At 44.6% G+C, this 26003-nt stretch overlaps 2 protein-coding genes across 2 annotated transcripts in view; both read right to left on the reverse strand.

The window, feature by feature from the left end:
* The window catches only part of LOC112253722 (beta-1,3-galactosyltransferase 1-like), a 115905-nt gene extending 105546 nt beyond the window's left edge, over positions 1 to 10359 (reverse strand). Inside the window, exon 1 of the mRNA XM_024425683.2 lies at positions 9443 to 10359. The gene's annotated coding sequence lies outside the window, so the exon portion shown is untranslated. The remainder of the gene's footprint in view (positions 1 to 9442) is intronic.
* Positions 10360 to 13512: 3153 nt separating this feature from the next.
* Positions 13513 to 26003, reverse strand: part of LOC112255141 (xin actin-binding repeat-containing protein 2) — a 52153-nt gene continuing 39662 nt past the window's right edge. The window contains exons 9-11 of the mRNA XM_042323959.1: positions 15926 to 25912; positions 13842 to 13975; positions 13513 to 13746 (exon numbers count right to left, since the gene is read on the reverse strand). Coding sequence (XP_042179893.1) covers positions 13881 to 13975; positions 15926 to 25912 — 10082 coding nt within the window. The 3' untranslated portion in view covers positions 13513 to 13746; positions 13842 to 13880. The remainder of the gene's footprint in view (positions 13747 to 13841; positions 13976 to 15925; positions 25913 to 26003) is intronic.

Below are 26003 nucleotides of genomic sequence, written 5' to 3' on the forward strand. Positions count from 1 at the left end.
CGGCCTCCAGCAAATTTCCTGCAATTCTACACATTTTCCTAACATATACAACGTTACCTCCAGGAGGCACACAACCCCCAAAAACAAAAACATTACTTGGTTAGGGGCCCCCTGGAAATCAGGGGCCACAAGGCACGTGCCTTGCATGCCCGTTCGGTAATCCAGCCCTGGGTATGATCTCAAATCCAAAATGCTTGGATATAGAGCTAAATGTACACATTTTAGCTTCACCTTAGGGAATTTATATCCTTGGTAAAATGAACTACTTGGAAAACAGTCAAAATGAGGCAAGCCAGTACCGTGCTGTAAATATATCTACAGGACAGAGTGGTACCAAAATAAACCATTTTTGGGTCAAAATTGTAGCTGGGGAGTCTGACTCCCTCCCTGAATATGCCCCTGTCACGACTTCCAACAAAGGTGGCTCCGCTCCCTGTTCGGGCGCGGCTCGGCGGTCGGCGTCACTGACCTACTAGCCGTCACCGGACCTGATTAAAAGTTACACGCTACACTGACATTTCTGCTCTCCTGCGTTTGATTCCTCACCTACCTTCAGTATGCACGCAACAGAATCCCGCACCAGCTTGATGGAGTCATCAGGAGCAGAGGCTCTCCCTACATTAATGGAGGAGCGCGTGTAACAACATACAGCCGTACTGCAGCGTCTGGGAACGGCAATGGAAAAGGTGATGGCGATGATGGACAGGTGGGAGAGAGGTGGCCTTCCTCCACCGGCCACACTGCAACCACCCCCACAACCCTCTCATGCGTCACCTGGCTCCAGTGTAATGTGTAATGTAAGGGGTGCGCAGGACTTCGCCCTGGAGTTCCGGACCTTGGCCGACCGTTGCGGGATGGAATGACAGGGCCTTGATCGATCACTATAGGTGTAGTTTGCGTGAGGACATCCGTAGGGAACTAGCCTGTAGAGATACCACCCTCACCTTGGACCAGCTAGTGGACATGTCTATTCGGCTGGACAACTTGCTGGCCACTAGCGGACGTCCGGATCGGGCTTTGTCCGTTTCATCCCCCAGCACCTCTGCTCCAACACCTATGGAGCTCGGAAGTGCTGCAGCGAGGGCGACAGGAGGAGGAGCTCTTTCCTGTGCCAGATGTTGTTGGTGGGGGCACACCGCTGACCGGTACAGGAGGAGCTTTTCTGGGAGTCGAGACGACGGGCAGGGCACTGTTCTGGCACCCCAGGTGAGTAGGCACCAGACTCACCCAGAGTCCCCTGTTGCTCACATGTATGTGTTGATTGCTTTTCCTGAGTTGGCCCCTCATTCCCAGGGTAAGGCGCTAGTAGATTCAGGCGCAGCAGGGAATTTTATTGACCGTGGTTTTGCTTCTAGTCTAGGGATCCCTCTTGTTCAGGTTGATCAGCCTTTCCCAGTGCACTCTTTGGATAGCCGACCATTAGGGTCAGGGCTAATCAGGGAGGCCACGGCTCCACTGGACATGGTTACGCAGGGGGGTCATGGGGAGAGAATTAGTCTCTTCTTATTGATTCACCTGCGTTTCCCGTGGTGCTGGGGATACCCTGGTTGGCCCGTCACAACCCCAAGATTTCGTGGCAACAGAGGGCTCTGAAGGGGTGGTCAGAAAAGTGCTCAGGCAGGTGTGTAGGAGTCTCCATAGGTGGTACAACGGTGGAGAGTCCAGACCAAGTCTCCACTGTGCGCATTCCCTCAGAATATGCCGATTTGGCTATCACCTTTTGTAATAAGAAGGCGACTCAATTACCACCTCATCGACGAGGGGATGGTGCGATAAATCTCCTGGTAGACGTGGCACTTCCCAGGAGTCACGTGTATCCCCTGTCACAGGAGGAGATGGTGGCTATGGAAACATATGTCTCTGAATCTCTGGGGCAGGGGTACATTCGGCTCTCCACGTCACCTGCCTCCTCAAGTTTCTTTTTTGTGAAGAAGAAGGAGGGAGGTCAGCGCCCGTGCATTGAATATAAAGGTCTAAATTCCATTACAGTGGGGTACAGTTACCCGCTACCTCTCATCGCCATGGCGATTGAGTCATTTCACGGGGCACGCTTCTACACAAAACTGGATCTCAGGAGCACGTATAACTTGGTGCGTATCCAGGACGGAGATGAGTGGAAGACAGCATTTAGTACCACATCAGGCCATTATGAGTACCCCATCATGCCGTACGGGTTGAAGAATGCTCCAGCAGACTTTTAACCAGGGTTTTGGGCAGGTGGCTGCTCCCATTACCTCACTGCTGAAGGGGGGTCCGTTGCGCTTGCAGTGGACAGATGAGGCGGACAGAGCTTTTTGTCACCTGAAGGCTCTGTTTACCTCAGCTCCCGTGCTGGCCCATCCGGATCCCTCTTTGGAATTCATAATGGAGGTGGACGCGTCCGAGGCTGGGATTGGAGCCGTGCTTTCACAGCGTTTGGGTACGCCACCGAAGCTCTGCCCCTGTGTTTTCTTTTCGAGGAAGCTCAGCCCGGCGGAGCGAAACTATGACTTGGGGGACCGGGAGTTGTTGGCTGTCGTCAGGGCTCTGAAGGTGTGGAGACATTGGCTTGAGGGGGCTAAACACCATTTTCTCATCTGGACTGACCACCGTAATCTAGAGTACATCCGGGCGGTGAGGAGATTGAACCCTCCCCAGGCAAGGTGGGCTATGTTTTTCACCCGGTTTCAGTTTACGATGTCATATAGATCGGGTTCCCAGAACACTAAGGTGGACGCACTGTCACGATTGTATGATGCAGAGGAGCGGTCCATCGATCCCACTCCCATACTTCCGGCCTCTTGTATGGTGGCACCGGTGGTATGGGAGGTTGATGCGGACATCGAGCGGGCGTCACGTTCAGAGCCTACTCCACCTCAGTGTCCAGCTGGATGGGTGTACGTTCTGTTTGATGTTCGTGACAGATTGATCTGGTGGGCTCACACGTCCCCCTCCTCTGGTCATCCGGGCATGGGTAGGACGGTGCGAAGCCTAGTGGGAAGTAATGGTGGTCCACTTTGGCCAAGGACGTGAGGGTTTATGTTTCCTCCTGCTCGGTGTGCGCTCAGTGCAAGGCTCCTAGGCACCTGCCCTGGGGGAAATTACACCCTATTATACCTTTTGTATTGTAGATATGTAATGTTTTATGATGTACTGTTTTATCTTTTGTTTTATGTGTGATGTAAGTGCCTTAATGTGTTGGGATCCCAGCAAGAGTAGCTGCTGCCTTGGCAGGAACTAATGGGGATCCATAATAAACCCCAGGAAGAGTAGCTGCTGCCTTGGCAGGAACTAATGGATCCCTAATAAATATTTTATTAATTTTCTTTCTCACAGAAGACTGGTCTAGTGGAGTCTAGTGGAGCAAATGAGATGAGTCAATGTGTGAGTTTTTTTTAAGTGATCTTCAATTTTTTGGTTCATTTCAAAGTCAGTCAAAGCCTTTAAAGAGCACCTCTGATTCATAGAGTGTTTAAATCCCCTAGTACTAGTAGGTCATGTGACCATCGGGATAAGCCAGGGATCAGATAGTTCCATATTAAACCTGCCTCCCTTCAAAATCAATTTGAGAGGCATAATTCTGAGAGGAAGGCAAATGTCAAATTGACATGCAGATCTCAGAGGAAAACTGAAACATGCGTGGTCTGTATCTAATTACTGTTTGCAATAAAAAAAATACTGTTAGGTCTACTCCATTCTATATACTGTATAAACAATGTGTTTGAGGCTGCTGGAGGCTGCTGAGGGGAGGACGGATCATAATAATGGCTGGAACGGAGCGAATGGAATGGCATCAAACACAAAGAAACCATGTGTTTGATGTTGTTGATACCTTTCCACCTATCCCGCTCCAGCCATTAGCACTTGCCCATCCTCCCCAATAAAGGTGCCACCAACCTCCTGTGTAGTACATAGCCTATTGGAGTGAACAAATGAGTATTCAAATGGAACATTGTAGTCCATTGAGCTGTAATATTGTTTTATTCACAGACTCACAGCGTGGAAACAGACTAGAATGAACAATGTGAACAAGGTTACCTTGTCCCATCTAAATGTAGCATGTCCTTCCAACAAGCCATAATCCTTCAATGTGACATCTGGGGGCTATCGTCGTCTGTACATGGCTTCAGATAGGCAAAGTTACGTGTATGGACCAAGCCTCCTCTTCCTCATCCTCCCTTTCTCTCAGTCTCTCAACCTCTAACCCAGGCCCATCATGAGTTCGGAGTCATGCTGTGTTCTAGGGGGATTAAAAAAACTGAGCCCGACCCCCCCCTCCCCTTCTAAATGGCACCGGACCAGAGACATAATGTATGTGGTGTGGGTGGGACATAACAGCTTCTACATAATGGAAATATAGGAGCAGATTCAACAACTACTATTGTTGGAAAAAGGGAACTTGCCAAAGTTTAACACAAGTAGGCAGCGAGGGGACCGCCCGTCCCCCTGAAGCCCCTCTCTTGTATGACTACTGCAGCGCAAATCCAATCATCCACTTGACCAGGGAGGCTGGGAGCCGTCCGCCTCCAGTGGCCAGGTTGGCAAACCAACAAAGGCCCTTCAGCAGAACCAAATTATACCCGAGACCCATGAGACACTCTCAGAGCTTGGAGCTCTTCCCTTCTCACAGCTAACAATGGTGCGGTGGCCTATGCTCAGTAGGCTGCTCATGTACTGTAGATCCACACACCGACACCGCAGAGCGCGGACCAGAGTCGGCGTTCAGTCCCAGCTGGGGTGGAGGCAGGGCTGCAGAAAACAAAGTGGGCTGCGGCTGCTGATGCTGCTGATGGGGTGGAATCGTGGTGCGCTTGCCTCCTCTTTATCTCTTGTCCCAGATTGGCTGCCGAACACCGTGATACCAGCTCTACTCTCTCCAAGGACGTGTTAAAGAGGAACCTTTGTCCTAAAGGTCCTCACATACTGTCTAAAGCACTTAAAGGAAGACTGCAACTGCAAGTTCACAGTTTTAGCTCCCCCACATAATCAGCCGTTGGATTATACTGGGAAAGCTAATGGACTGAGTTTGTGTCGCTGCGTTCATTAGACATCACATTTCTTCAGATGGCGGTAGCTCACCTCGTCAACCTCGGATGTGTTTGTGATTTTTGGCGTGACAGCCGCTTGGCTCCGCTCCGACACGTTCACATCACATCACACGCTATTCAATTGTTTCACAGAGAATGAATGTGGACGTCTGCCATTAGAATGCTTACGGAGGATAACAACGCTGTGTTTGCCATACAGGGCCATTTGCCATTCTTGTAAACAAATATGGTGGACTATGCTTGTGTCTATAGCTTGGCTTTGCTTAAATCACTGATAAAACAACCATTCACATACTGTACAACACAATCAATTTGAGTCTGTACCTTCCTAATCACTGGTGTTGCATGCACTTTGGTATACAACACAGTGTTGTGGTCCTTTGTGGCTCAGTTGGCAGAGCATGAAGCTTGCAACGCCAGGGTTGTGGGTTTGATTCCCACGGGGGACCAGTACGAAATTGTATGCACTAACTGCTTACTGTAAGTCGCTCTGGATAAGTGTCTGCTAAACATCAACAAATGTATCTAGCTCGCCTATTTTATGCATGAGTCAAATCAAATCAAACATTAAAATGGTGTCACTGTGGTTGACTGACTGTGTGCTGCTGTCACATTTGGGCCTTGGAAAGCACAAGCAGGATGGGAGCCATGTGTTACTGTCATAGCTAAAGGGATTATCTAGTGATCCAAAAAACTCTGGATGGCAATGACAAAGATGATCAAGGCCGAGCATTGAGTGAGACGGATGAAATGTACAGTTGCATTTGTTAGTGACTCTGTATAGAGGAGGACAGCACAGGTCAAATCACATCAGCATGAAAACGTTGGAGACGCTTGGAGATTGAAAATCACTAATGGAAATGTGAGGAATTGTATTATAGCTGTACTGTGGTTCATATTAACACTACACAAGACTAGTGCCTTTTATGCATGCTATACCAACACAATTGACATTACCAGCAGAAACACATAGAGTATTTTGGTAAAACAAGTGAACTATTGCTTTAGGCAGAATATAGTCCCACAAAAATGTGGTCACACAAATAATATATAGCCAACAGACTACAGGTAAAGTCTTAGATAAAAAGGTGCTATTTTAAAACCTAAAAGGGTTCTACAGCTATACTCATAGGAGAACATTTTGAAGAACCCTTTTTGGTTCCAGGTAGAGGCCTGTTGGTTTCCATGTAGAACCCTTTCCCAAAAGAGTGCTACCTGGAACCAAAAAGTTTTCTCCAATGGGGACAGGAATAGAATAGTAAAATATATGACACTCTAAGTCATATTAATTCATATGTAAGGGGTAAACTGTATTTATTGTAAACAGTGGAAGGCACTTTACAGGGAGAGTTTATGCTCCTGCTAGGCCCCTTACTAAACCAACCTGCCATATAGCAGGCTTTTAAAAGGCCTTCAACTAAAACAATCCCAAATACTGACCCAATATACACACATCCACAGGGTGTTAATAAAATGGCAGCTGTTTCAAGCGGACTCTGTTTGGACGAAAGAAGATAGGCATTTGACAAGCTCAGGCCGGCTAGACTTGAAAGACAGAAATATTCCCCTGAGAAAAAAAAATACTTAAAAAGTTTACCGCGACACAGATTTTCCTTTTAAATTGTTTTGATATGAAAGAAAACAAACAAACGCTGAAGTGCACATGACCTGGGAACAGCGTAATATGCTATTTTGCAATCCACATTTATATTGCTCTCTTATCGATGCCATCCATCACTGTCACATAGTGTTTATCTCCTGAATTAACTATTAACCTTGTAGATTCTTATAAATATCATTCCACCACAGCACACAAGTGTAATTAAGAATATGTAGCACTTGGATATTTTATTATCCCTGTGGGTAAAAGAGCATTCAATATTCCATTCCATTAGAACTGTGGCGGTACACTGTTGCATTGTTCTGAAGTGTTTATTTCAAAGGATCAATTTCTCAAGTCAAATACATCCTAAATGTAGACCTACATGTTCCCTACACGAATGGAACAACGCATACAATGAATCTTAAGCAAATAGCCAGTGGAGAGAAGGGCCATAAACACGCAATCAAATGCCCCTCAGAGAGTTAATACACAGGGTACAGTGGCGCTTCTCCTCGCCAGTGTCAACGGGACATGACGGTAAAAGATAAGTAGCTATTTAAAGATAAGAGGGTTTGTGATATGACCTGGATCGGTACACGTTCAATATTGCAATAGATTTGACGGGAATCAGTGCTTCTAAACAAATGCACAGGATGTTTCCTTAATAAGGCAAATCGTTGCTTCCCGTCGACCGCCGCTGTTAACGTAAGATAAAGTGCATCCAAGGCTTTTATTGGGTTCCTATTACACTTGACCGATGCACGGCCTGCTGACAGCACATGGCTACTTTCTGTATTGGCTTACTATCGATCTATATCTAAGGTAATGCAAACGTGAACATAGACTCTGTAGGGTACAGCCAGGAGAAACAAGACGCTTTCGCTTTGATTATAGCCCATGATTTCTATTGAAGGAACCGTAATCTTTCAATGCAGTAGAGAAGAATAGGCAATTGTGAGGAGTGTGATATTATTGAGATCAGTCAATATGACAGTGTTTAGATGGGATCAAACCAATTCAGCATCTCAATCCCTTGTACATATAAAGACCCCTCCTCTCTCTCTTCTCTTCCACAACCTTCATTGTTCTTCCATCTGTCTAAGATACCCGTTTTGATATGTCATTGTTTAATTGAGATTCAACTGCTGCCTTTCTTGTCAAATTAGATAAAAGGGGCACTGAGGATGTTTGAAATGAAATGGGACATTTTTTTCACCCATAAAATATCAGTTACTGGTAGGATGCCAGAACGCAGGTTTAAATTAGGGAATTTTGGCAGGACCAGGGGAATTAGCGACCAGGCACTGTAAGGTCGAGAGACAGAGAGAGGCTGCGCTAACACAAGACGGACTATACTTCTTGCTGCAGCATTACTTTCTGACAAGCAAGTGTGTGAAAAGTATTAATGTAGCAAGTTCAAGCAGCAGTGTAATTCCAAAAGAGGATCAGTCGCACAGTGAAAAAGCCTACGGCGTGAGATCTATGGCGTTTCGCCCCACAAAGGCACTGTCAGAATAAGTCTCTGCCAATAGATTTCCCGAGGTTTAGACACACTGTTCACAGAATGACAAGACGCTGCAGTTTAAATGGTCACTATGCCCTAATGGCTACAATCAACAGTTCTATAAACCGTGGAGGTTCAGTCTTGCTTTGATTTACGTTGTCATGCTTGTGTATACTACACCTAAATGGTAAACAGTGGTGATACTCTAGTCCTGCACAGTAAACAAATCAACGACCTACTGTTGGGTATGTAACGTTTGTTGTCCACATGCAGTTATTGGCTTTGTATGTGCAAGGTCATTGTGGTAGAACAAGTGCATTGAACCTACTTACTGCAAACAGATGCCTCTATCAACACTGTTCATCCTCTACTCCCCTATGATGGAATTAAAGGCTTTTTCCAAGTATAGCAATTACATTTTCATCTAAATAGTGTGATGTGGCTGGTGCACCATCATGTCAAAAAACAGATGCTATCACCAAAACGTAATATGAAAATCAATACGTAAAAAGTGAATATACTTTTATATAGTTTGTCTATGCAAAGTCGATATTAAGAAACCATTCATAATTAATGTGTTTATGCTTTGAATACGATGAATCCTTGCCTCCCAGGGCTTATAGGTTCCCATTTGATGAGGGAGATTCTGAGTAAAATATCCTGTTAGTGTAGCCTATGTGTGGTATTTAAAAGAGTAGTTGTATATTAATGTATGTCCCTATGCTGAACGCCCTGTAGTATGTGGATGACATACAGTAAGTGCTAGTGGACTGGTTCCCGAGGCATGTGCTCAGTATGATAGACTATATCAACAAACAGCAATATGACATGAAGTTCAAAATGACATAAACATGTAGGCTAGCCTTGCGCAATTTACTTCAAGCGCAGCAATACAAGGGTTTCAACTCATAGCTATTTGGATCGCTTTGCATCAAAGCCGTAGTTTACATCAAATCTGCCGACAATTCTGGACCACAAAACATCGCAGCATCACTGCTAATGTGAGACGCACTCTTCAATACAGAACATTCCTTTGGAGTCGCGGACGGTGCATCAGAGGGCAAAGCCAATAGGACAATAGCGAACGAGGATGTATTTCTAAACACAAAGAAGCAGCGACCGAATGGTTTGCACTGTCACTATACAACGATTCTATTCTAACCACAAAGTAGTCGCATGCACGAAATAAAAAGGCTGAATGACGACGAAAGCTTGTACCAAGTGTTCAGTAAACTGTTGCGGGCTGTCGCCACTGGACAAACACAAATAGCAGCAATAGGATTCAGTTTACAAAGCATTTGAACCTACCGGTCTAGTTGTCTACATCCCACCAAGACAAGAGGTGCTGAAACTGTGTCCGTCCTGCGCTGGGCTCTGCATCTGATCTCACCGCAAGAAAGGAGTGGGGGAGACATGATAGTGACTGTATGCGGTACTGCAGCTGACAAGAGAGCTGTCCAATCAGGATTATTTGCGAAATGAATACTAGCCAATCAATCTGTCTGGAAGTGAGGATTCTACTTTCTTTAGCAAGGTTGACTGACATTGCCACTAAACACATTTGCAATTCATGACCGAAGGCTTCAAGGAATTGCACTGCAGAAACAGAGAAGTTTGAGGTAGGCTAATGTGTATTTTTGTAGAGTTTGCATGGATATGATGCTACTCATAACAGACAATTGGAATTAGACAATTTTAGGCTAAATTAACTCATGACTCGACTTCACAGTGAGGCCATGCTATGTTAGGGTGACAGAGCCCTAAAGTGCCTTCAGAAAGTATTCACACCCCTTAACATTTTCCACATTTTGTTGTGTTACAGCCTGAATATTAAAATTGATATACCATAATGTCAAAGTGTAATTTTGCTTGTAGAAACGTTTTGCAATCAATAAAAAATGTGAAGCTGAAATGTTAGTCAAGTATTCAACCTCTTCATTATGGCAAGCCTTAATAAGTTCAGAATGTAAAATGTGCTTAACAAATCGCATAATAAGTTGCAGGGACTCATTCCGTGTTCAATAGTAGTGGGTAGCATGATTTTTGAATGACTACCCCATCTCTGTACCCTGACACATACAATTATCTTTAAGGTCCCTCAATCAAGTAGTGAATTTCAAGGACAGATTCAATCACAAAGAGCAGGGAGGATTTTAAATGCTTTGCAAAGAAGGGCACCGATTTGGTAGATGTGTAAACAGACGCTGAATATCCCTTTGTGTGCGGTGAAGTTATTAATCAGGCTTTGGGTGGTGTATCGATACACCCAGTCATTACAAAGTCACAGGCGTCCTTCCTAACTCAGTTGCCAGAGAGGAAGGATTTCACCATGAGACCAATGGTGATTTTAAAACAGTGACAGAGTTTAATGGTTGTGATATGAGAAAACTGAGGATGGATCAACAACATTGTAGTTACTCCGCAATACTAACCTAAATGACAGAGTGAAAAGAAGGAAGTCTGTACTGAATAAAACATATTCCAAAACATCCTGTTTTCAATAAGGCACTAAAGTAATACTGCAAAAAAATGTGGCATTTTTAAAACTTTTTGTCCTGAATACAAAGCGCTATGTTTGGTGCAAATCCAACACAACACATCACTGAGTACCGCTCTTCATATTTTCCAGCATGCTAGCATGCTGGTGGCTGCATCATGTAATGGGTATGCTTGTCATCGGCAAGGACTAAAGAGCATTTTAGGATGAAAAGAAACAGAATATCTAGAATATCTAAAAAGAAACATCTATAAACTCAGGCAAAATCTTAGAGAAAAAAACAGTTTAAATTTGCTTTCCAACAGACACTGGGAGTCAAATTCACCATTCAGCAGGACAATAACCTAAAAACTCATGGCCAAATCTACACTGGAGTTGCTTACCAAGATGTCATTGAATGTTCCCGAGCGGCCTAGTTACAGTTTTGACTTAAATCGGCTTGAAAATCTATGGCGAGACTTATAAATGGCTGTCTAGCAATATCAACAATCAACTTGATGGAGCTTGAAGAATTTTAAAAAGAATAATGGGCAAATATTGTACAATCCAGGTGTGCAAAGCTCTTAGAGACTTACCCCAAAAGACTCACAGGTGTAATCACTGCCAAAGGTGATTCTAACATTTATTGACTCAGGGGTATGAATACTTATGTAAATTAGATATTTTTGTATTTCATTTTCAATAAATTAGCAAACATTTCTAAAACATGTTTTCACTTTGTCATTAGTAGTGTGTGTAGATGAGTGAGACAAATATATATATATATATATATATATATATATATATATATATATTTTTATTGAATTCAGGCTGTAATACAACAAAATGTGGAATAAGTCAAGGGGTATGAATTCTTTCTGAAGGCACTGTGCATGTTAAAATCTGTATTCCTCCTACAACCCGCTGGTTCCCTCAATGGAAATTAAATATGGCTCGAACTTAAGAGATCTCAGCTGGCCAACCATACAGACCGTAGACCAAACTACACCTCTACACACAATGTTTACCTTAGTATCTCTTCCCCCACTGATTAAAATGTAATGTACCAGGAACATGTCAAGTCTTTAATAATAACTACATTACTAATGTAGAAACAACAGAATAGGAAAAGTAAATCATCTTTAATCAGACTCAGAAGATTAAACCTCACAGACATTCATTCCAACAAACCAAGCAAATCGAAAACCATTATACTGTAGCAAGAAATTATAATGAATGTATTGCAAAATATGAATATGTTCTGTTTTGATGATTTTAAAATATCAGAATCAATGTATACAGAAAAACATGAAACAGAAAATCCCTTTATAATTTTTAAAAACGGCACACCAGGTGCTTTTAAACAGCAAGATCAAATCAAGATATTGTAATAAAGAGCATCGATATCATTGCCAAAACACAGTACAAAAATAGTTATAGGGAAGTTGTGATATTAGCTTGATTCTTCTCTCCACGGACAGAAATGAAATTAGGGATTGTATGAGGACAGAATTAACTAATTGAGTGCTAGAAAATATGGATGAAATGTTATCAGATTTAGGAGTTGTCACTGTCGTCATCGTCATAATATCTGTTCCTCTTGATTTGTTCCTCCACTGACAGCGAGTCATAATCATCTTTCCACAGCATGTTGCTTATCCCCTGTGCACAGACATCCTTCATGGCAAAGCTGTCAAGCGGTTCATCCCCTTTCCGCCCGTCTTTGGGTTTATCTGTGTTTCTTCTTGACTCCATTCCAAAATCCAAAAGGTCGTCCAGAGATGACACCAAGGGCCTCTCACTGACAGACTCACTGAAGAGGTCAGACTTGAAATCAGACAGGAGGATGGAACTGTTATCGAGCCCAGCAAAAATGTCCTCCAGGAAGCTAGAGGTGCTAATCTTTGGTTCCGCTTCAAAAGAAAATGTACTCTGAGTCGCCTCAGTGAAGACATGTTCATCTAGACTGTCGTCTGTGGCCTCCATACATTTGGCACCCATTGGCACAAAAGCGTCATCCCTCTGTGCCATTTCTAGAACGTCGGTTGGCATCCATTTTAGTTCTTCATCCCCGAATATGCCCTCCTTAAAATCGCTTTCGGCAGCAGCTGGTTCTGCGGACTGAAGTATTAAATCTCTTTCCCCCGTTTTGTAGTCATCAAGCATTTTGAACATTGGTTCATGGTCAAATAATAATAGTCCGTTATTGTTGTTGTTGGAGTTTGCGTTTACTGCTGGCTCACCTGATGCCTCACCATCTATCACTGTGACCTTGACCTTAACCTCCTCACTCCCATTTACTTTCTCGAGTTTCTCCTTCTCCTCTTTATAAGGGTTCTCTGCCTCAGCCTCCCCGCTATGCCCATTTACTCTCACATCCTCTACCTTCTCTCCACTTTCCTTTTCATCTTTATCTGTCACATTCCCACTTTCCACACCTCCTTCCTCGTTCACCTCGCGTGTCACTTCCACATTGGCTTCCACTTTCCCAGCTACCTCTATGCCACCGTCTCTTGGGGGTTCATGGGTGGGAGTACTCTCTGGTACCTCTACTAGGTCTACAGGGGTGGTCAAAGCCTTCTTCTCTGCTGGAGTTTCTACAGTTACAACGGCACTTTCCCATGCAGTTTCTTGAGAACAATTTTGTGTTTTTATAGCAGGGCTATCATTTAAAGAAGGTTCATTGATCTGGCTTTTATGGGCATCGGTGTCAGTCTGTGGAGAGCTATCCTGGGGGGGCCATGAGGGTTTAACCAGCTTCACTTCGTCCTCCATCATGAACACTTTCTTGGGAGAATCATTCTGAGGGGGCCATACAACCGCAATCTTACTAGTGGGCTTTTTGTTTTCATCCTGTGATTTGCTCACTTCCTTTTCCTGTGGAGGTGGTACCTCTATCTTTGTCGAACTGACACTGCTCCTGGCTGTGGAATTTCTGGAATCTAGTTTTTCAGGGGACGGTGATTTTAGCTTAGTCTTTTCATTTTCAATGGAATACTCTTGATTTTTAGCACTCCAAAGGTCTTTGTGAGGCTTCTGTCCGAATCCTTCGTCATAATTTCCTTTGGACTTGAACAGTTGTTTGAAGTGGGGCTTGCAGTACATTCGTCCATGGAGAGAGGCGTAGTTGCCAAGGCTGAGAAAGACAAATGTTGTAACTATTCAGACACAACATTTGAAATAAGATAGTTGTTAATTTGTACTGGTTATAAGTCGAAGTTTGTGGTTTACCTTAGTTTGCCACTGCAGTGCTCACAGCGGAAGCAGCTTTTATGGAAATTGTGTTTGTCTGCGATCAGACACTCCATCGGATACACCCTCTTCCGACACACCGTACACAGTTCGGACTCTGGAACTCGAATTTTCTGCAAGAGAAAGATGGCGTTAGTGCCTTCTTTTATGGACCTTTTCAGTAAAAACAAACAAAGCGACAATACTATTAGTTAATCATTTGTCATTATTACGAAACCTACTGGACTGTAAGTAATTTATGAAATCACAAAAAAAATGGTTCCCACTTGAAACAAACTACAAATTATGAAGGCTTTATATAGCATACATACAGTAACATCTTGCCAAGCACTACACAGATGCTTCACAAATCTGTTAATTCCATACTCTATAAAGGGTTATAGAAAAGGTGACAGAGTCTACCATTTTTTAAACCTTTATTTTTAACTAGGCAAATCAGGCAAATTAGTTTCACAATGACGGCCTACCCCGGCAAAACCCTCCCCTAACCCAGACGACGCTGTGCCAATTGTGCGCCATCCTATGGGACTCCCGATCACGGATGGTTGTGATACAGTACAATACATGATTTACCGCTCATTACTATTGGCCACAAAATAATCTGAAACACAACCAAAACTATGTAATTAGGCAAATGCATCCAACAAGTTTGTAGAGTCACGTGTTCGGAATATGGGAACAAATACTCAACTTTTGACTACTTTATTTATAAGATTTTTTTATTTTTATGTATGTGACTTATTCAATAAAATCTCTATCTCTGAGCAATTGTATTAGTATAAAATAATATAATTTCCCCATAAAATGTCACATACAATATACATTAGCTCGGTATTTTAATTGTTTATTAGTCATCAGTCATTATTGCTCATATTTATTAAGGGTGTCAATAATTTAGGACCCCACTGTATGTAGTGCTCATGAAGACTTTATATTATACTATATGAGTCCATTATAAATTGTAGTTCATGTTTAGATCATTTCAATTTAGATTTAAAGGTACACTGTGCAGAAATCGCGCCGCCATTTCCTGGTTGCTAAAATTCGAATAGTTCGCCTAATTAGATTTTTAGTGACAAAACAATTGAATTTAGTGTAGTGAATCATTGTACCATCTAAACCGCTGTGAAATATATTTTACATATCTAAAAATATGTATTTTTGTATTTTCAGCTGTTTGAAGATGGTGTACAAAACCAAAAGTGAAAGACTCAAAAACGAAACTTAAGAAATGGAAGCATTGTAAAACACAGATAGAACAGATCTACCGCTTCTTAGACTTGCTTTCAATGAGAATGACATATCTATAACTCACATTTCTATGTGACTTTGGTCGGGTCCCCCAAAAAGTTACATATTGCAGCTTTAAATCCAAATCAGAATGATCATATAACTTGTTACTTTTTTATGGAATATACATGTTTATTCTATACTTAAGCATACGGTCCGAGGAGGTGTGGTATATGACCAATATACCACGACTAAGGGCTGTTTTTAGGCACTACGCAGCCCCCGAGGTGCCTTATTGCTATTATAAACTGGTTACCAACGTAATTAGAGCAGTAAAAATAAATATTTTGTCATACCTGTGGTATACGGTCTGAAATACCACGGCCATCAGCCAATCAGCATTTATGGCTCGACCCACCCAGTTTATAATTAGAAATATACAACCGCATCCTCACACAAGCATGAAAACATGAATCCATAACTTCCCATCACTGCTTTTTGCAAAAGCAGCTTTATATCTTAGGCATCAACAAAACCACCCCCCTGTAGACAAGCACATCATGAGGTGCTCTCTTGCTGTGTTTTAATGCATTCTAAACAGACTGCCAGTACCCATTAGATTCATTATGCTTTAGAAGTGTTAGTGTCTGTCAGATAAGAATAAAGAAGAAGAGCAACAAAGGGGAAATGCATCATTAAAAACAGTGCAGATGCAAAACTTTAATGCTGAATTTGAAGGTACTGTTAATAGCTTTTTACTTTCACACCAAAAATATGTTAAACACACCATCACTCTCTATTAGTCTCCCCTCATGCTCCACGCGTTGCTTTACCCGTCACGACAGTCTCCTGCTGGTGTGTTACGATCTGTGATGTCCTCTGTTCTGAGACACTGAATCCCAGATTCTGGAACACACTCTCGCTTTCGGCCCAGGACTGGTGGAAGCTCTTCAGTAGGTCCTCGGTGGCGGCCTCCACAGGAACTGCCATCTCTTCAACCGTCCCTTTCACCACGTCGGCATAGGAGGGAGGGAGGGGGCGGGTCATGTGGCTCTCAGAGTGCATGCTGGTCTCGCTTCTCACCCCTCTTGTTACGGTGCCAAATTCATCCATGCCAGAGAACTCCTCAGTGACGGACTTTGTTTTGGAGTGCCCCGTTGGTTCGGCAGATTCTGATTCTCTCCTCTCTCTCTCCTCTTGTTTCTCCCTCACTTCTTTGAGAGCATTACGATCACCCAAGTCAAAGGCATTCTTGATGGCCTTGATGTTGAAGGCAGGTGTTTCACCGGTTTTTGGCGTTTTGGGGTCTGCCTCTGGATCTTCAGTGTCACTTCCCAGTCTATCCGTGATGATGATGGGATCTTTTCTGATGTACAGCTTTGGTTGTGGGGATTCAAATTGATTGACCAGCTTTGACAGATCAAGCCTAGGGAGATCCTCTTTCATTATGTCTATATTCACACCCTCAGGAACTTCCTCTAGATCCTCTGGACCCAGGCGCTCCGGGATTTCAATGGGGTCCTTCCGCATGTATGTCCTGCTCACCTCTGCCTTCTGAGCTTCCTCAAAGAAGAACTTTTTGTCTCTGACAGTCATCATGGAGTCAACCATATCAGCCACATCCGGAGTCGTCGTCCCAGTCTCCATCTCCTGTGTCTGCATGTGGATCTCAGGTTCAATCAGCGCTGGGGAATCCTCTCTGTCAGAGGCTTGCTCTGTGGTCAGAAACTCAGGCATGGGTGGGGGAGGGGTCATGCCCCTAGAGAGCTTCGCAGTGGTGTCCTTCAACTTGGCTAGCTTTTCTGAGCGGCTCAAGGTGGGAGAGGGTGTGGCCCTACAGAACCGAGAGGTAGGGGTGCGGGGAGGGGGAGGTGGTGGGGTTGGGGTGGCACCAGACCTGTATGACAGAGGAGGTGAGGGTGTCACTGTGAGGGGTGAGTTTGTTCTCCTCACTGATTCAATGCTTATGAAGGTAGGTGAAGGTGTTCGCGTTGCAAGCATGGGAGAGGGAACTCTGGGATCAGGACCTTTTACTTCAGTCAGCTCTGGCTTTTTGCTCTCATGAGAAATCTTCCTCTCCTCAACCACTTTCTTATGGGTTTCGACTCTTGACGAGCCAATGCTTATTTTAGATATTTTGGCTGTTGCTCCTCCAAATCCTTTCTTTTCCAGTGCTGGTGCAGGTGGTGGTGCAGGTGATGATGCAGGTGGTGGTGTAGGTTGTGGTGCAGGTGGTTGTGCAGGTGATGATGCAGGTGCCGGTTCACTTTCCTGTTTTGCCGTGGCTGCCATGTGTTCTTCTAAGAATACAAGTTTTGCTTGTGCTAGGTTTCTCACACGGAAAATGATCTCTGTAAGCTTCTTCTTATTCTGCTGAACAGCAACTTGTGTTAAATCACGCGTTTCCTCCGCCCTCATCAACCAGTCAGGGACCCCACTAAGTATTGTCCTCACTGAGTTTGAATCCATTTTCCCTGGATGAAGCTGCTTAATGTTAAATAGCAGCTTCTGTACCATTACACATTTCTCTGAATCTGTGCTCTCCTCCACTGATTGAGCTGAGCTTTCCGCCATCGATTGAGCTGCTTCTGTCTGTGCTGCTGCCTTCCCTGCAATGTTCACGCAGACATCCGTTGACTCTGCCTTCGACCTCTCTTGATGCTGCTGCATTTTGCTTACTTCTCCTTGTTGTTGGAAAGACTTGACCTGCTGCTTCTGTGTGCGAACCTGCTGTTCCTGTTTCTGGAAGCTCTGTTGAACTACTCTCGCATTAACAATGACTTGCTCCTGCTTCTGAATGTGATGTTCCTGCATGCTCTGTTGACTATGGGAGACAGATATGTGGCAGTGCCCTGGAGCCTGAGCTACTGGCATGGGAACTAGCTTTGGCTCTTTGGGCAAAGGGACTTTAATGCCTTTCTGCTTTGCCTTTGTCTTCATTTGACTTTCCAGCTTTGTTTCCTTGGCAACTGCAGTTTTCTCAACCTCCTCAGCTTTCTCCTGTGTCACATTCATCTCCAACTTTACGTCATTTTTTGCTGAGCTACTGGTGGCCATCTGGGTGCTCTCCTGAACTACTCTGGTCTCACTCTTAGAAATAGTCTCCATACCCGTTTGATGTACATGTAATTTGTTTTTCACTGCTCGTTGATCTTTTTCCACCACCTCGCTTTTCTCCTCCTTCTTCTCTGTTGGCAACTTCACTGTTCTCACCTTGAAATTTGGTGTCACTTTTGGAATTTTGATTTTGGTGGGCTGAGATGGAATTTTTTTTACTTCCTGTGTGAGTAAGGCGTTAGTATTCTTTGCATCCTCTGCTTCGGATGTGACGGCGGATTGGGTTTGAAGATGTACATTTTCCTGGACAATACTCTGAGTGGAGATGATAGACCGTGAGCTAGCATTCATACCACTCTGCTGCTCAGCTACTGAGGACGAAATCACATTAGAGCCAGATTGGACTTTAATGTTGGACTCATGGTGAGGGTGAGCAGCAGGGACTGAAATAGACTGATGCTTGCCCAAGGAAACAGACTGATGTTTTCTGGTGGCAACAGATGAGGCGAGTTCTTTCCCAGAAGAGGCCATCGAGGACTGATCAGTGGTAATGTGTTTCTTATCTGAGGAAATATTTCCAGTTTCAGAGTTTGATTTCTTATTTACCATGGAGATCAACGGTTTGCTCAGGGGGATATGTGATAGAGCTTTCTTCATGGGCGGCTCTTGTGATGCTGTGCGTACTTTGCTTTTAGACTGAGTTTCCTCAGCCTGTTCATGTGTTACCTCTGAGGTCACTTTTGACTGCTCTGTTTTGTGTGCAAGTGAGTGTTGTTCATTTGCAACATTGGTTGAGCCCATCATCTGCATCATGTTAGTTGGAGGAGAGGTGGGAGATGTGACTCGTGAAGTGGCGGGAGTTGTGTCTTGTGACTTGTTTCTCTCAGCCTCCTCTCTTTGCACACGATACCTTTCCTCTGCCAGCATCAGTGGGGTTTTGAATTTACGGGCATATGGTTTAGGTTTTGACACTGGTGCAGGTTCTGCAGGTGGGGGTATTTTGATTGGAGGGATGAATACCTTTTTAGGTGGTCGTGGCAACACTTCCTGTGGTGGTTTTGCCACTGGGATTGGTGAAAGGATTTTAGTCATGGACACTGTCGAATCAGATTGAACCTGTGTGTTGGTACTATTTGTATTTTCTTCCTGTTTACAACTGATTTCACTTTTGACTTCCTGGACTACTCCTTCCTCTTTATGTTCTGTTTGAACCGTCATTGGTTGAGGAGGTGGAGGAGTTGGTGGTGGTGCTGCTGGCTTTTTCTGCCATTTTGGTTTGACCAGTATTGGTTGCTTGGGTGGCTCAGGTTTTGGGATTTTGAATAAAGGCCTAGATTTAAATGGCTTTCCAGGTGGTGGTGTAGGCACTTGGTGTGGTATTGAGTTTAACTCTTGCTGTGAGGGCGGTGGAGGAAGAAAGTCTTGCCCTGCCACGGATGGTGGGGGTGGGGGAGAAGAGAAAAAGTCAGGCTCCCCACATTCTACTGGGGGTGGAGGAGGTGGAGGCGGAAGGTCACTGTCCTGTCTCATAATCAGGGGACGGGATGTGGGAAACATTGGGCTACGGCTTGACAGGGACATTGGGCAGCCTGCCACTGGTGAGGGCGGGGGAGGAAGAGACATCTCAGACTCAGATGGTGGAGGCGGAGACGTGGGAGGAGGTGGGAAATAAATCTCAGGCGCCCCTTTCTTTAGCATACCTTTTCCCTTCATGTCCAGGTTCCGGAAATTTGTATTCAGATTTTTGACGTTGTGTTTTTGTGTGACAGTCTTTTGCTCTGTCACTGTTGTTTGCAACTGTTTCATTGTTTTTGTTTCCTGTGTTTGTTTTGAAACAATATTAGTTTGAGATGTGCTTTGTCTTTCTTTCATCACATTTATGTCTGAGGCTGCTTCATTCTCAGTTATGTGATTGGCTGCTTTAATCTCCTTCATCTGATTCGTTGATGTATTATCAGTTATCTGATTAGTCATGTTTTTCTTGTTTATGAAGATGGGTTTAGGGGGTGGTGGTATTTTCTGTTTCACAGCCTGTTCTTTAACATGTGTCTGCTGTGAGGACTCAGACATATTGACTGTTTTGACCTGTGTGGTCACGTTCATGTCTGAGACTTGTGTTTCTCTCTGTGTTTCTTTCATCACACTTATGTCTGAGGCTGCTTTATTCTCATTCATATGATTGGCTGATTTATTCACACTCATCTGATTGGATGCTTTATTTTCAGTCATATGATTGGCTGATTTATTCACACTCATCTGATTGGATGCTTTATTTTCAGTCATGTGATTGGCTGATTTATTCACAATCATCTGATTGGCTGCTTTATTCTCAGTCATGTGATTGGCTGATTTATTCACAATCTTCTGATTCGCTGCTTTATTCTCAGTCATCTGATTGGCTGCTTTTTTCACAGTCATCTGATTGGATGATTGATTCACAGTCATCTGATTGGCTGCTTTAATCTCTGTCATCTGATTCATTGATGTATTATCAGTCGTCTGATTGGTCTGTTTTTTCTTCTTTATGATCATGTGCTTAGGAGGAGGTTGCATTTTCAGTTTCACACTCTGTGTCTGTTCTTTAACTTCAGTCTGTTCTTTTACATGTTCCTGCTGTGAGGCCTCCAAAATATTGACTGTTTGTACCTGTGTTGTCATAGAGTGTTCCTCTTGGGTGAGGGTCCTGCTGCTCTTCACTGATTTGTTCTCGGTGTACGTCCCAGTGTGCTTTTGTGTGGTGTCCTGTGATTTACTGCTCTGACTCTGAGACAGGTTTTTCACAGCAGGGGCTAGATTGACTGTGACGTTCTCATTCTTAGCCACATCTGAGTATTCATGGTCCATCACTTGCTGTGTGGGTAATGGATTTTTCACATGAGCTCTGGGAGCTTTCCTGGGAGGATACTTTCGTACTTTCCGATTGGAATATTCTTTTCTCTGCATCAGATTCTTTATCGCTCCTTTAACATCTCCCTTTATCACCTCCTCCTTCTCCATCTGTGATTGCTCCTCATCTTGGTCCTGCCCCTGCCCTTCGTAGAGGCATTTTATGGAGGTCTTCACATCTCCCTCAGTGCTTCCCCTGCGTTGCATTCGGGGGGATGTGGATGGTTCTAGTAACAGCTGTATTGTGCCTCTCACGTCCCCCTGTTCACTCACTTGGTGCTGGTAAAGCTTTTTTTCACTCGAGGCCTCATGCAAACCCTTCAGCGCAATATGAATGTCTCCCTTTACAATCTCCTCCTTTTCCATCTCTTTCACTGCCTGCTTAGCCTCTTCTAGGGATTTCAAGGTGCCTTTGATATCGCCGGGCACTAAATCCTCAACAGTTACCTCAGTCTTGGTGGTCGCAGACTTCTCTAATGATTGGAGGGCTCCTCGGATATCACCTCGGACAATTTCTGGCTTTTCCATTTCCTTGGCTTGGTTTTGAGCCTCCTCCAAAGACCTCAGAGTGGTGTGCAGGTCCCCTTTCACCACTTCTTCTTTCTCTATCACGACTCTCTTGCTAATAGTTTTGGTCAGTGAGTCCAGGGCCGCCCTCAGATCTCCCTTGACAATTTCCTCTTTCTGCAGGTTGTCCAGCAAGAGAGCAGGTTCCATCATGAACACCTTCACAGTGTTGTTGACATCACCAGGGACAATATCGTCCTCAGCTACTGTGCGTTCAATCTGCTGTTGATTCTTCCTTAGTGTCATTTTGGCTTCCATAACGTCGCCGCCAATGATACGTTCCTTCTGCGCCTGTTCTTGTTCCTCATTAGGTTCAAACTGGAGTTGTTTGAGGTAATCCAGTGCCCCAGATTCAATACAGGTGGAGTAAAAGCTAACGTTACCCCTCTCCGTGTCTTCCACCCTTATCCTTTTAGATTCCTCTGACCCTGGGTTGGACAAGAGACTGTGAAGGGTCCTACTGACATTGCCTTTGATGATATCCTCCTTCTCAATGCCACCACCGTCTTCCTTATTGAGGAGGGAGTATATCGTCATTCTCACATCTCCCTTTTCATCTTCTTGAATCAGAATTCCACGTTTTGAGGAGCCCTCCTCCTTCAGTAGGTTGTTGATGGCCTCTTGAATGTCGCCTCTGAGGATTTCCTCCTTCTCAACATTGAATCCCTTTTCTTGGTTGAATAGCTGTTTTACTGTTGTGTTGATGTTGCCTCTCTCGTCCTGGTCTATGACTATCCCTTTCTCTGTCATTTCTCGTCTGTTTAGGAGGTTCATCATGATGTTGTTCAGATCCCCTCTGATCACCTCCTCCTTCTGGATTTCTGGAGCATTTTGGTTCATGAGTCTGTATTTTGCCATTCTGACATCTCCGATCTCATCCGTCTCAATGAGAATCCCTTGTGAGTCAACCATTTTCTGACAATACAGCTCTTCAAGGGTCTCTTTGATGCTCTTCCCCATTATTTCAGTTCTTTCTACACTGTTCTCATTAAATTTGGTTAAAGGAGTGGTTTCAAAAAGCCATGTTGTTGTCTTTACATCTGCTTGTGGGATCTCCTCCCGGGTGACAACAGTCTCTGTTCCGTCAGACTCTTTAATGCTGTCAAGCGGCTGTTTTTCAAAGAGCCACACAGACTGCTTGACATCTCCTTTCATCACTTCTTCTTTTGTCACGGTCTCCATTTCATCATATTCTGAGCCCTCGCCATGGATCTTATCGATGCTGTGTGTTTCAAACATCCACGAGGCAGTCCTGACGTCCCCTTTTTGGATCTCACTCACGCTAACAGTTCTAACATACTTCTGGGACAGTTCATCTGTCTCAAAAAGGTGTTTGTTTGTCTTCACATCACCACCCTGGATATCGTCAACTGTTTTAGTCAACACTTTCATGTCCTCAGCGATTTCATCAAGAGGTTGTGTTTCGAACCTCCACCTGGCCGTGCTGACATCACCTTTCTGGACGTCCTCCTCAGTGACAGATTTGATGACATAGACATCGTCTGTGTCCCTTATTGAATCCAGAGGTTTTGTCTCAAATAACCACCGGGCCCCCACCACGTCTCCTCTCATGATTTCTTCCTTTGTCATAGTGGTTACTTCATGGTAGTGGCCCTCTTTGTCACAGATTGCATACAGTGGCTGATTTTCAAACATCATGGTGTAGCTTTTCACATCCCCTTTCTCTATATCGTCCCTGATGATGGTCTGGAGTTTTGAAATTTCAGTCTCGGTGGACTCCTCCTGGATTTTATCGAGAGAGTAAGTCTCAAAAACGAAGCGTCCTTGACCAACGTTTCCCCCCTGCACATCGGTTACGGTGCGAGTATCCTTGGCTTCCTCTGTATCCTCGCGGATAGTGTCTATAGGTTGGTTTTCAAAAAGCCACGTGTTGTTCACCACATTTCCTTTCTGAATTTCCTCCGCCGTAAGGGTCTTCAGCTTATGCATTGTTTCAGATGAGGTTGAGGTCATGATGTCGGAAGACTGATTCTGAAAGAGAAACTTCATCCTGGACACATCTCCAGACTGGACATCAATCTTAGTCACCCTCCTGAAGGCACCACTCTCCTCCCCTGTGAGGTTCTCCAGGTTCTCTGTCTCAAAGAGGAAGCGAGCGTGATGCACATCTTTGCCTTGGACGTCCTCTTGTTTGACAGTGCAGGTTTTGAGAACGGTCTCTGATTCAGACTCGGAATGGTCACAGATGTTATCGAGGTTCTGAGTCTCAAAGAGCCATGTGCATGTTTTGACGTCCCCTTTGTTGACCTCCTCAACCTCAGTCTCATTCCTCACCTTATCTGCTTTCTCATACAGATTATCCATTGGTTGAGTCTCGAACAGCCACCTGCAGGTTTTCACGTCACCCTTCTCAATTTCAACACTCTCCTTTGTCTTAGTTTCATTTTCTTCAGTGTTGCTGAAATGTTTAATACCATCGAGGGGTTGAGTTTCAAATAACCACTTGGCTGTCTTGACATCGCCCGATTCAATCTCCTCCTTTGATATACCTTTTATAATCTGGAATTTATTGCTACTTTCGTCAAACCCATCGATAGGACGTGTTTCAAACATCCACCTGCAGCTGCGAACATCTCCTTTTACTATCTCCTCACGTCGCACGGTTTTCACCTCGTGGTAGTGTCCCTCGCTGTCTTGCATGGCATACATCGGGGTGGATTCAAAAAGAACTTTGTTTGATTTCACAGACCCACTGGTAACACCTTCAACTTGAATTCTCTGTGCCCCCTCACATCTGCTTAAATCCAAGGTTTCAAATCTTTCCTTGTGATTTGTGACGTCGCCCTTATCAATTTCTTCAAGGTTTATAGAGCGTGTCATTTCCTTCTTCTCCTCCCTTATGTTTTCAAGTGGTTGACTTTCAAAAACCCACTTCTGATGTCTAACATCACCCTTCTCCTCCTCGGACGCAACCATCTTCTGAAGTTTCCCTACTTCAGCCAGATCCTTCAGGTTCTCCATTGGCACTGTCTCAAACAGATGTTTTGCTGATCGCACATCACCTCCTACAATCGCCTCTGAGAGTAAATGTCTGGCATTGGCATTGTCTTTCAGAGTATCCATCTGCTGTGTCTCAAAAACCAGGCAGTGCTTCCGCACATCAGCTCCAATAATCTCCTCCTTTTGCCTGATGCTTTGCCATTCCTCGTCTTTAATGGAGTCCAGTGTCTTTGTCTCGAACAGCCACCTCCCCCGGTTCACGTCTCCCTGCGAGTTGTCCTCCATGGAGACTCCACAGATCAGCTTCACCTTGGCAGGGTCTTTGTTGATCATGTCCAGAGGCTGGGTCTCAAAGAGCCAGCGGGAGGTCTTCACGTCTCCTTTCTCCATCTCCTCCCTGCGGATGGCGGTGATCTCCAGTATATTTCCAGAGTTGCCCCTGATGACACACATGGGCTGGGTCTCAAACATCCGCGTGGTTGTCTTCACTTCCCCTTTGATCTCCTCAAGCTCTGACTTCAGGTTCAAGAAGTGGCTCTCCTCAATGGTCTCTGTGTGGCTGAGGGAATCCAAGTGTTGAGTTTCAAACAGATACCTGGCTGTTTTCACGTCCCCTCCTGTAATATCTTTAGTGAAGACAACCTCCAAGGCTTGCTCATCCTCCTGGTAGATTTTATTCAGACAATCCAGTGGCTGGGTCTCAAAAAGATATGTGGCTGTTCGTACGTCTCCTCTTGCCAGCTCGGTCAATTTCCCTGTCTGTACGGTGGAGTCTGGGGTGTCTGCACGCAGCGCATCCATGGGCTGGGTCTCAAACATCCAGGCTGTGTATTTGACATCACTTCCTGCAATGATTTCCTGCTCAGCAATGTTCTTCACTTCATCATCCTCATCTGGGGTGTCATCTTTAATGGTATCCAGCGGCTTATTCTCAAACATCCAGCGCATGGACTGCACCTCCCCTTTAAGGATCTCGTCCCACTCCAGGTAATCTCCCTCAGGGCTCATACATTCATCCCCACCACTGTTCTCAAACACATAGCAAGCCTGCTGGACTTCCCCGGTCATCTCATCTTCACTATCCAGCTGTGCCTGCTCGATCTCAGTGACGTCGGTGAAGTAGTCCTTCTCCATGGTCCTCCGAACCTCTGGGTGCATGTGCTTGTACAGGCGCTTCAGCTCATTGAGGTTCCTCTGCTTGGAGTACTGCTCCTTGTTGAATATGTATCTCTGTTGGCCAGGTTGCTCCTGAGGCGGGAGAGAGTCACAGCACTCGGGGACCTCCTGGGGCATTAGTTCAGCGGGTGGAGGAGGGAAGTGCTCCATGGTCTCATAATCCATGGATGAGGCTGAGGCAGCGGTAGAGGAAGAGACAGCCCCTGTCCTCATAGTGGATGAGGCTGAGCCAACGGTAGATGAGGAGACAGCCCCTGTCCTCAT

This window comes from Oncorhynchus tshawytscha, linkage group LG07 (assembly GCF_018296145.1).
Source record: "Oncorhynchus tshawytscha isolate Ot180627B linkage group LG07, Otsh_v2.0, whole genome shotgun sequence".
Taxonomy (NCBI): domain Eukaryota; kingdom Metazoa; phylum Chordata; class Actinopteri; order Salmoniformes; family Salmonidae; genus Oncorhynchus; species Oncorhynchus tshawytscha.